Raw genomic sequence first — 12552 nt, 5'->3', positions numbered from 1 at the left:
ATGTCCAGATGAGTGCGGCCATGCAGTACGTGGTGCTGCAAACATGTTTGCAGTGCCACATGCTGCACACTGAAGTGTTCTCCACGCTGCAAGGATGTATTGCTTGTGCTGCTCCATTTTTTTTTTCTCATGGGGTTTTTTTGACCCCTGGATATCTATGATATCATATCATCATAGATATTCAGGGGTCAAAAAACCCCCATGAGAAAAAAAAAAGAGCAGCGTGCGCTGCTGAAAAGTGGAGCTGGGCCACCTGGAGCTGTGCTGCGGCTGCCAGCCAGGCTCTGCCTGACAGGATTGCTGTGGCTGCAGCCCCAGGAGGCCCCTAGGACCCCAAGTAAGGCTGCCCCTGAAGTAACTTGCTGCAGGGCTGCCCCCAGGGTAACTCCCCAACCACCTCTGGGGTAGCTTGCCGTGCGCCAAAGCATGCATGGCACAGGCATTCCCTGGGGACAAGTAGCTGTGTGTTGCTGCTACTTGTCCCTGGGGAACCAAACATCCATACCTCGTCCAGACGTGGCCTGTGTGTCTGTTTCCTCTTTCCTTATTGTCTGGGTATCAACAGGATTTTTCCAATTCAGAGTATTAGGGTTGTTGGACTACTGCATATTCTACTGAAATAATGCCCACCATTCTGAAATGATACACCAACTTCAGCGTGACAAGCTGTAAGACCACACTCCTCTCAGAAAACAGCTCCTAAATTTTACATTTAAGAGGCACCCACTCTAAAAATAGCCCATACAAACAAAATGCTTGTTCAGTTGGAATCCATGTATCCCATTTCTATTTTAATACTGCATTGTGAGACTGGAAAACCAATGCGGCCACCAACATCATCTTGTGTAAGAGTTTATACAAATGAATAAAACCATTTTTGATGCTGCTTTTTGACTTTTCTAGTTCTGCTGCTTAGCTGTATTAGATACCCTTCTCTCCTTCTAATCCTCTTTCTATAAATGACAGCCTCTCATCAGTACACACATAGAGGGCAATAAGTTTTCTATACATCTCCTGAATGCGAAGGTCATGTCCTAGGGACAATGAACCAATACACATTAAGTACATACAAGTGTATTTTTCAGTGCCACACTTTTAATGGCCCTTAGCTGGTGAAGGGTCTAGTTCATTACACACTTCTAATGCCAAACAAATACCAATACTTCAGTATAATGATGCTATTGTATTAAATATTTTTTAAAGAAAGGCAAGTTATTATGGGAACAGCTTAAAAATGATCTTGGGAAGAGGCTTATTTCCTATAGCTTTTGTGTTAGTATTAAAAATTACTTCATTGAAGTATATCAAATTAAGTGCTTTATGAAGCATCTCCTCATACATAAACAAGTAGAAGAAATTTCAAAAACGTAAGAGCCACACTTCTTTACTTTCTGAAGAATAAAGGACCACAGGGCTCTTTTCAAAGAACATACCCTAAAACACCACCAGTGTCATCTAATTCAGCAGTCATTCTTTATGAGACATGTAGAGCCTACAGCCCGTAACATGTAATGAGTGTCTATAGGAAAAAAGTCATTTTCAGCAGAATAATTAAAATGTACAACAGCCATGCTAACTAGATGGCTGAACAAATGATACACATTCACACAAGAAGACAACCGTCTTAATAAGGATTTACTTTAACAGAACCTTGTATGGGTACACTACACTCAATCTCATTAGTAAAGGAGTTGGTTGGATTTTTTTTTTAATACAGCACAAGCCAAAAGGCAATCTAAAATAGACTCACAGAAGAATGGAATGGGGAATCAGAAAACGCAACATTTCAGATCCAATCTTCACGCACCTTAAACACTTTTTTCCTTTCTTTCTTTTTTTTGATGAAAGTGTGTGAGAGAGAAAAAGGGAGAGAGTGTGTGTGTGCACGTGTGTCTGTGTGTGAGAGAGAGAGAGAGAGAGAGAGAGAGAGAAAGGAGCTAAACAAGTGTTTGCATTTATCATGTTTTTAGCTTCTTTTCTGAGGAAGAATTCTCTGAATCTGTGTCTTCAAACTCCGCTCTATGCCTTTTCAGTCCTCCCAAAGCTTGAGAGTTCTCACTATCTGTCAGATGCAAGTCAGCAATATCCTCTTTCGTGCTCACACCGTAATTGTTGGAGTCCATTTCTGACAGGCAACAGTCTTTGTGAAAGGTCACATTTGCCTGTGCAAGGGTGCCATTATCAGCATTTGAGTATAATTGTAGTCCTTGGGTCACTATCTCCTGCTCTCCAAAGCTCTGTCCATTGTTGAAGCATGAAGGGCGAGGATGTAGGTGGCCATTATTGTGGTTTACACAGGAGGTCTCAAGATTTCTTTCCTCACTGTCATCAGTCTGGTTTCTGGAGCAATTACCAGATCCACTACAGACGGTGGCAATAGAAAACAAATCCTTGGAAGTGACCAGCGAGTGGTGGCTTGATGCTGGTTGACAGTTCTGGCTGTTTTTCTGTTCCACAAGTCCTGCAGTTTGGTTGCATGGCTCTTCAGCAAGACTATTTAGCCCTTTGCAGATGGCTTTTCCGTTGAGCTTTTTAGTCTCAAAAGAATGTTCTACAGACCCACTGCTGGTGTCTTGGGACGTGCTTTCTTGAGTTTCCATCCGCCACTGATTGTCAAGTTCATGACCTTGACCATTACTAGAATTTTCTACCAAACCACATTCTTTTAAAGTTTCTTTGCTTTGGCTCTCAGAGAGACCTTGGGAACCTTGAGGAACTAGTGAACTCAAATTACTAGCCTCTTCTTTATTTAGTGTAGGTGGTGCACTGTTTCTTCCACTAGTTCCTGGCTTTCCTTCATCATTCTCCCCATCTCCATGGGAAGATTCACCATCTTTACCAGCTGAATAGGATATATAAGAATAATGAAGCCATCTGTAAGCTTTGTAAATCTTTCTTTCTACAGACTCACTGTCTGAACAAGGAGAGGCCCTTTCTTTGGGAACTTCCTTTTTAATGGAACTCCTTTCAGGCGAGGAGGTTGGAGAAGAGGAAAGGTCATCCACTTTGATCTGTGGGTAATCATAGATATCCTCACCTATGTAGGTGTTCACGTTTTCTGTATTTGTGTTAGTCCTCTCTTCCTTTTGCATTTTCTGTCGGCGTCTCATTGCATTACGTTGACGTGTCAATGTACGCCGTTCTTTCAATTCCTCTTCACCCTCTGAACTGCTACTGCTGCTGGAACTGCTAGATTCATTCTCTTCAGGACTTGGAGACCTTGGTCGTGGAAAAAGGTCTGTGTCCAGTTCTGCCTCACAGGTATTTTCATCAGAATCAGATTCATTGGAAAGGGCCAGGAGACGTTTGTCCTGATACCTTCTAAGTGCAGACAGCCTCTGCTGACGAGAAGCCACATCTTCTCTGGCCGATGGAGACTCTGTTGATCTTAAGGCTCCTAAGTTATAGGCCGTTTCATCCGATTCTTCTGCCATGTGTGGTGGGGTGTGATGTAGAGAAGCAGAAGATTCTGATTCACTATAAGCAGAGCGTTCACTTACTCCAGCATGGAGCTGCAAGATGGTGCTTTCGCTGAGGTCGCTATCAGAGTCAGAACTCCAGCCCTCAATCTCCCGGCGTACCAGTGAATCAAAGAAAGCCATCATCCGTGGATCTTCCTGGACTGACTGGTTGGCATAATCATGAGACAAGCCACTGCCACTGTTCAACACAAGACTAATGTACTCTTCATGAGTGTAGAGGCACCGTGAATCGTCCTCAATTCTGCCATCCAGGTCTCCAGTGCAGTCAGGCTGTTTATAAGGACTCCAGATCTGTAAGAAGAAAAATGAGCTGCTTATAATACAAACATAATTTTAAATTTTTTTTTAAATAGAATAGTAATACAAATACAAATATTATAGCTGCCATATAAAATCACAGAAAAGTAGGATTGGAAGGGACTTCAGGAGGTCATCTAATCCAATCTCCTGCTCAAGGTAGAATCAACCCCATTTGAAGCAACCTAGATAATCTAAAAGATCATGCTTTAAGTTTAGCCATTTCCCCAGCAAGTATTACATATTACTTTGAGTACTGGCTCCTTTTATCCCGTGCCATGGGTGTTTTTATAATGTATACCCCCCAAACTTGAAAAGCCGCACATCATAAAACCACTATAATTTCAATATTTCAGATTATTATTTTTCCAGAATTGCAGCATTTCACTTTTATGTAATAGGCAATGCTTATTCATGATAGGTAAGAATAGTTTCTTGCCTGCAGTACAGCCTAAGCACTAATGAAAGCACTGTTTCCCAGGAAACTGAAGTTGCTTGTACAATGACATTTCATCCAATTGCCTATTTACCTTCTCAGCAATCAGGAGACTGAATGCAGGCAGGTGAAAAGCTGGGTGTTACTATTCCATTTGCTAAACTGTGCTGAAGAAAAAAAAAAAAAAAAAAGGGAGAGGGACCACTACGTTTTCCTATCCTGCAAGTCTCTTGGAGTCAAATGATACCAGTACATCTAGTCCAAAAGGGAAGGAAGTTTTCCATTCCTAAAGTACCATAAAATAAAGGAAATGGGAAGTGCGTTGATATTTATTTATAGTACTTTTGAAGGGGACTGGGGAGTAAAATTAGGAAATCAAGTGTCTGTGATACTTGTTTAGACCCCAGTGTTGCTGTAAGTTTTCCTGACTGGTGTTATGTCCCCTCCCCCAAGCTTCCTTTGAGATTTAGTAATGAACTATCTAATGCAATACTTAAAATCATCTCACCTCTCTTACTTTTACTCCCAAATGGAAAAGCAATATGGATGAAACATTAATCTGAACTAAACACCAAACATTATATTGTTACAGATTAATTTAAACCCAGTATTACATATAGATGTATTATAGCTGGAGCTGAATCACCTATACTTCAAAATCTTGTTCTCAGTCAGCCAAGATTGCATTCTCAGATTGTCTCAGACAATCCCTGCAATTACTAATTGCAACTGCTATAGGGTATTGCAATGTCAGGAATAGGAACAAATACCAGGCACATGGTCTCACCTGTGCTGTCAATGTACCCCTCCAACACTAGACTGCAGATGTAACAAGAGCCAGGCCAGAAGTTTTATGAAGATGAATTAATGTGTGTGAATTCACATACTATAGCAGGAGTTGTCAACTATCTAGTCAGGGGGTTGGACTACATGACCTCCTGCAGTCCCTTCCAACCCTAATTTTCTATGATTCTATGTTTCAGTGCTTCGGCAGGCCATCTCCCAGCGCAGCTGATCAATATAGCACTTTGAACTAAAAATGGAAAATCCGCAACCTATCTTCTTGGCAAAGGTTCTTCCCCCCACTCCAGGCTTTTGGGGCTGCACCTTTCTTCTTGTATAGCCCTTCTGCCCTCATTCTAATTAGATTATTTCTAACCAAAGAACAAATTCTAGATTGAAGAAACTCTTTAGCAATAAAGCTTTCTTCAATGGTATTAACTATATTCATATATCTTAAAAGCTTCAGTAGAACTAAACCTAATGGATTTACATTAGGTAGGAACACCAGAGGGTGAACTATTTCAGGAAAAAAGAAACCAGGTGACAAGTTTTCCATTAGGTCAGAACCTTTCCCTTGGTCATGAAATTGGGATATAGCATATAGTAAGAAAAAGGTAGGCAGGAGAGATGTGTAGGGGAGAAAGACAAAAGATTCCATACTTCCTTAAATGAGAATATAAACAAACTTTTAAGGAGCAACTACTTGCAGCATCTTCCTGAAGGATGTTTCTGTGGACAAACAAAGGGAATCCATGTAATGGCTTTTTCATAGGATGACCGAAGAGCAGATTTGCAAAATTTTCCCTGAAGTGACCAAGTCCACGTTCTGCCCCAGAATATCTGATAAGGGAGATGGATCTGATAGCTTACCTATACCTGCTGAATAAGAAATCTAGATACAATTGGATAGCCAACTCACTCCTGCATTTATAATGTCATTTACCACTGATACATGCCAAGCAATGTTGAGATGTCATGAGTTCAAGTCTCAGCTATCCTGTTAAAAAAAAAAAAGGATCTGAACTACTCAATATACTAAGGCCTATTTATCTTGGCCTGGTTGGAGAATTTTGTATAAATTCTCAGAGAGAATGAAGAGGGCATCTGTAACAGACAATGGGTTTTGTTGTAATATTTACAGTTTAAATGTGTTCATGTTGTAGTAGTGCTGCAAGTCTTAGTTTCCCTGACTAACTTGTACAGGGTGCAAGAGGGGGACAAGGTGGGGTTTAAGGGACACTGAGGCCAGAGTTACCTGGCCTACCTGACAAAAGACCCATTCATTAATTAAAATTTGAAGATCCTTGTTGATGGATATGATACTCAGGAGAAGTCCTGGGAAGCTGAAGGAGATAAGCATCACAATGGATGGAACAACCTGAAAAAACAGGGAGTCAACCTGGGGTCTGGAGAATCTGAAAAGAATTAAAAGCAAGAGAACAACTCTGCTTCTTTGAGGTGCTCTGGCACTGCGAAGACTGGAGAGAGAACATTTGAGCTAAATTAGGAGTGCTCAGGGCTGTGCAGGCTGGACCAGGGACAGAGGGACTGCTTAACCCTTTGAAGGGGGCAGGGTTGTCTTGATCTGTGGTCGTTGCCCTCCACTAAATGCCTTTACTGAAGGGGGTAAAAAGTCCTTCTCTTAAGAGCTGAACTGGAAGGTAGCTCCCTGAGGCAGGGCTACAGGTAGCCAGGGAGAGTTCAAGGACCAAAAGTTTAGAGTTGCAGAGTCAGAGGAGTTTGGGGTCACACTACTCCAAAAGCCATGCCTGAGCTGGCTTCAAGGCATACTCATGGATACCAGACAAGGTTGGTGGCCTGGGCAAGGGGGAAATCCATGACAGAAGCTTTACTGAATTTGACACAAAAGCCACTGTCAGATTCACACAGACTGATGCAGGAACAGGCCTCGAGATGGACACCATGACTTTCTTGGCCAATTAAGGGTAACAAAAATAACTGCCACTTCATCTTCTAATATTTGGAAGTGACAAAGAACTTACATGGAGGGAGAGAAAGAGACAAATCAGCAATGATCATCCATCTGGCACCCAGAGAATCACTTCCCAATGATTTTGCCTGCTTTTCTGAAGCCAAAAGTTCTAATTGGATGCGTCTGACTTTTTAAGAGTAGCTTACTTCCATAGATCTTCAGCTGGAGCACTATTTTCTTCAGGGATGATTCTTAGTTGCCTACTGATATGGGCTTTGCTCATGTGTTTTTATGTTCAGTGTCCCTTTTACATTAGTTGCCCTGATACAAGCCATATGACCTTCCACCCAAGTAATAAATAAATAAATAAAATCGAGCATTTCAGTTTGAAACTGCTTGTATCTCCTTGGTGTGTGGGCATGTTATGAACACCATGTTTGCTTGAATCAGGACTTACTTTCTTTAGCTGATGGTGGAAGTCCTAAAGTGTCACAGTGACCAGAATTTGTTTTTAAAAAGGTCCTTGGGAGCCTCCCTTGCCATGACCATAATTTCTTACACAATATGATGCCTCAGATGCATTTCTGTACCCTGAAAGGCTGGCATTGGGGAGGCTTTTTTTGGGATCAACATCCAGGGACACACCATTACAATGACCTCCTTTCTTCACCAGCTGAAGGACAATCTTTACTTTCGTTTGTATCTCTTGTTTACTATGTTCCAGCGAATAATTCCTGAAGCTCCTTTACTTGCAGCCTTGCAAATGCAATAATTTCTATGCACAAAACCTCAGAACTCTTGGACATGTATCACCTCAGGGATCAGTTCCTGGATTTTGCCAAATTTCTTCTGTATAGGATGAGAAGCTCTTTCTGCTTCTCTCTTGACTCACAGGTCATTGGCTCTTCAGCAGAATCAGCCAGCTCTTAGATTTTATGAACCCACATACCTAAAGGACTGGGAATCCACTCCAAAGTCATTTTCCATAAGGATCTTATCAGAATTTGTTCTGAACCAAGTTATACATAAAGAGACCATAAGTGTGCTCAGACTCCACATCATGGTTATTGGCTACAACCAGCAACTTTGATCACTCACCATGCAAGCACAGGCAATATACTGAAGACAGTATTTTAAAAAAATGGAGTGGAATTTCTCTCCTACAAGACAGATGTGTCCAGAGGGAAGGGGGAAAGAGAAGCAGGAGGAGGGGTCAGGGGGCTTTGGGATTTATTCACAAAGAATGCCTCATTGTGGAAGACAGGGCCTCAAGCCCAGACACTCTACAGGACTGATCTGGTCCATCAGGGATCTGTCTGGAGAAGTCTCTACTTGTGTGGGGAGAAGAAGCAACGCAGAAGCCCCAGTAAGCCAACTGGGCAGATGTGCTTTCTTTTACGAAATAAGGGTCTGCAAGCTGAGAACAACTGGTTTCCCTTTTGTGGTACCCAAAGGGTGTAAAGTCCCTTTCCAGATGGAACACAGTGACTTTTTGCTTATCAAGTTCATCCTAGAGTCATTCTGATAGAAGAGGAAACAAGTGGAAAGAATAAGCTTTGAACTCAAGACAATGCCAAAAAAATTCATCCCCTAATAAGATGTCACTAGGCAAGGTGATTACTGCTCACTCTGGGCCCAAATTTGGTTTTAAACCCTAGAATAGTAACCAGATTAGGTGGAAGAGGAGAACTGCTGCTCTACCTACATGGGTAGAACCAGTGATGCTCCAAGGAGCATGTAGGTAGCACAGCTAAGGACTGGAGCTCTGCATATGAATCTGCAAATAACAAAGGCATCTCAAAAAGAAAAAAGTGCTGCCCAGAACGTTGTGGATCTTGGGAGAAGTCAGAATTGAGAAAGCTCTGGGAGGCATCACACAAAATTCACATATCTGGTCAAAATAAAAGACTGAAATAAAAAGTTATGCTCTTAAATGTGCAAGTAATTAGGACCACCTGACTACATCCAATTATCCTACAAAGCAGAAGCAGATAGCCATAGACATTAGCTTGTCACCATAGTAACAAGAATGACCGTTTTTTCCCCTATCTTTAATACACTGGTGATTTTCATACAAGTGAGACCATATCACTCATCTTAAAAACACCCATCAACCTATACAACTGTCTATTCATTTTAGAATCTAATGCAAAAAGGCCTTCTCTTCAGACATTCTCCTTGTACTTGCTCTGGTTTCCGTCTCAACAGCCCTTCTATATTCCTCCCTTGGGATTCCCTGTCCTGCTGAGACACCTTCCAGAATTTCAGAAGTGCTGGTGGAAGGCTCCTGAAACATGTAGCACCCTTGCCACTTTTTGCTGCAATTATCATAGATTTCATAGACATTAGGGGCTGGAAGGGACCTCACAAGATCATCAAGGCCAGCCATAGGCAGGAAGTCTGCTGGGGTCAAATCATCCCAGCAAGATAAGCATCCAAAAGCATTTAGACCGAGTCCAGAGTATGTGCTTACACCACCTCTGGGCGGGGGGTCTGTTCCAAACCCTGGACACTTGGACTGTAAAGAAGTTTTTCCTTATGTCCAGTCTAAAATTGGCCTTCCAGAAGTTTGTGGCCTTCAGAACTTGTTATCCCTTTGGGAGTCCTGGTGAATAACTATTCTCCCAGATCCTGGTGTACACCACTTATATACTTATAGGCTGCCCCCAAGTCCCCCCTGAGCCTTCTCTTCTCCAGGCCGAAGAATCCCATGTCCCTCAGCCTCTTCTAGTAAGGTTTACTCACTCGGCCTTTGATCATGGGGGTGGCTCTCCTTTGGACACAGTACTCCAGCTGCAGCCTCACTAAGGCCAAGTAAAGGGGGAGGATGACGTCCCTGGTTTTGCTTGAGATGCACTGGTGGATGCATGCCAGAGTTTGGTTTGCTTTGCTGGCTACAGCATCGCATTGGTGGCTCACGTTCATCTTCTGGTCAATCAAGACCCCCAAGTCTCTTTCGGTTTTGGTGCTAGCGAGCGTAGCACTACTGAGCTTATAAGTATGATGCTGGTTTTTCCTCCCAAGGTGGAGCACCCTGCACTTCTTTACAATGAATGCCATCAGGTTTTGTTCACCCACTTTGCAAGCCTGTCCAGGTTGGTCTGTATCCCCAGCCTGTCCTCCAGTGTTACTTCCTTCCCCCATAGTTTAGTGTCGTCCATGAACTTTGCCAGTCCGCTTCTGACACCCAAAACCAGATCATTTATGAAGATGTTGAAGAGTACTGGCCCAAGTACTGAGCCCTGAGGGACACCACTCGCCTTGCACCATGTTGATTTGCTCCCATCAACTAATATTCTTCGTGTTCAACCCCAGAGCCAGTTCACCAGCCATTGGTCCATGAAATGATCAAGGCTGCAGTTCTCCAGCTTAACCATGAGGACATCACAGGAGACCAGGTCAAAGGCTTTACTGAAATCCAGGTATATGACATCAACCTCATCATGGCTGAGGCTGCACGCTCCCGATGCATGGTTGTCATGGGGGACTTCAACCTCTCTGACATCTCATGGGAAGAGCACACAATTGAATTCCTCTTGGTTGGGAGGTCTGTAATAGACTCCTACAATTATATCCCCCTTCCCCATGCTCTCCCCGTATTTCAACCCAAAGGCTCTCAAGACGCCCTCCTTGGATGCTAAACTCAGTTTGAAGGGAAGTGTACTGTTCCTTCACGTAGAGAGCTACATCTCCACCCCTCTTTCCAACATGGTCTCTCCTGTACAAAGTATAGCCTTCTATACCAATGGACCAGTCACATAGGTAGAGTCCCACCACCAGCGTTTCCTCTAAGCTGTGTGGTGTATGTGGCCGCGTAGGTGCACCTGGCAGTGTGGCATGAGTGAGCCTGTGTGGCTGCTCACACTCTGCAGTTTACAGGGAATGCTGCCCACCAGATCTCCGTTATCCCTACAAGATCATAATCTTTGTTGCTCAGGAGAAGGACCAGTTCCTCTTGTTTGTTTCCCAAATTCCTGGCATTTCTGTACAGGCAGCTGAGCCTGTCATGGGAAGCCCTGGGCTTCCCTGTGTACTGGGATGTGATCTTTCCTTGGGCTGCCGTTGGAGTAAGTTCCCTTGAGATACCTAACCTGTTAATACTGTGCCTGACATGACCTGGGCTATAACTGTTAATTGACTGACCATCCCCCAGTGAACCTAGTTTAAGTCCCTGTCAAGTAAGTCACCCATTCTGTTAATTGTTACATAAATGTAACACACGGAAGGGGCACCAAAGTTTTGTCGGCAGCTCATTATCTGTTTCCCCTTGCTTCAGCTTCTTTATCTCTTTTCAGATCTCATCTGAAGGTATCTTTCTCCCACTGCCTGCAATTCTGTGTCTCAGGCCTGCTGATTATATATTTTTTATTTTCTCACTTAATATTAAGTGGTTTCAAGGTATAGTTTGCAGGAAAGTGTCTCGGCCAGCCGGAACCGACTTGAGGTGATATACAAATTGCTCAGTCGTTTGGGCGGGCTGGTGAATGGAGAGGCAGACAAAGCGTATTGGTTGCGAAAAGCTTTACTTACGCTGCTAATAGCCGCGACGCAGGTGGTCCAGTCGCTTAAACAACTCCACGAGGTGCTCCAGCTGGCAAGACTCAGGCCAGCTAATCCGTCCACAAATTAAGCCGGCAGGGAAAGGGTACGTCGAAGGATTGCGCTCGGCGACGGGGAGAAGAATCGATAGGTGATCAGGCTATCGATCAGCTCAGCCGCAAGTCAGATATCCTTAGGGGCACTCTGCAGCGTGCTCAAAGTTCTCTGACTTGGGCGGAAGTCCCACAAAGTTTTATACGGCCAGCAAGCCAATTACTAGCCGCCACGTAGGAATAATTTAGAACTGGCCATTAGCGGGACACAAATTTGCATGCGAATGGCGGGAACTCTCTTGCACCGGGGTTTTTTGTTGCAGCAGAAAACTTTTGCTGTGCAAGAGATTCATGTGGCAGGAAAATTCCATCGTGCCGAGGCACTAAAATCATTGGGTTGTGACATGCCCCCTTGCCGACGGCACAACTGGAATTTTAGACACATGAGCACGTTATAGAGAATTTTTGTTTCAGGATTCACTGGCCTGACAGAGCTTAAGAAACCAACATATATATAAACAAAATTTTACAGACCGGTCTTTTTAACAAACTATAAAATACAATAACTTAAACATATAACAACAACTATTAGTTATCATCTGATTGGAGAACATCTGTTTGGGACTCCCCTCATTTATTAGTCAGTGCACAATGAAATAATCACCGCGGGACATCCGTCTTCTCCCATAACAGACAATGCCAATTAAAATACTTAGCAAAATGAGAGAGGAGCAGCGCCATAGCAACCGCGGTCCCCCCTCCATAGCCGTTATTACGTTGACTTAAGGGAACCGCATTTGGGTGCTCGACGGATCTCACAATCGAGCGGCTGTGGATTACTGCTTTGTTGAAGTCGGGCCTGTAAAGAAAGAAACAACAGAACAAAACAAGAGAGAATCATAGTTGAATTTACTATAAGGATACCAGGTGAACGTCGGAATGACAAGTCATCCAGTTGTGATGAACGATAATAGGGGGACGATTGGGCTTTTCCTCTAATTGGACAGAATAGGTATTAGGATATTGTCC

At 43.3% G+C, this 12552-nt stretch overlaps 1 protein-coding gene across 2 annotated transcripts in view; it reads right to left on the bottom strand.

Annotated features, from left to right (window-relative positions):
* Positions 1-1077: 1077 nt before the first annotated feature.
* DCAF5 (DDB1 and CUL4 associated factor 5) overlaps positions 1078-12552 on the bottom strand; it is a 116156-nt gene continuing 104681 nt past the window's right edge. For both annotated transcript variants that reach the window (XM_006025190.3, XM_025205964.1), the window contains one exon: positions 1078-3773. In XM_006025190.3, coding sequence (XP_006025252.1) covers positions 1959-3773 — 1815 coding nt within the window. In that variant the 3' untranslated portion in view covers positions 1078-1958. The remainder of the gene's footprint in view (positions 3774-12552) is intronic.

This window comes from Alligator sinensis, unplaced genomic scaffold, assembly GCF_000455745.1.
Source record: "Alligator sinensis unplaced genomic scaffold, ASM45574v1 scaffold768_3, whole genome shotgun sequence".
In the NCBI taxonomy this organism is placed as follows: Eukaryota; Metazoa; Chordata; order Crocodylia; family Alligatoridae; genus Alligator; species Alligator sinensis.
This window is presented reverse-complemented; position numbering and strand designations above follow the sequence as displayed.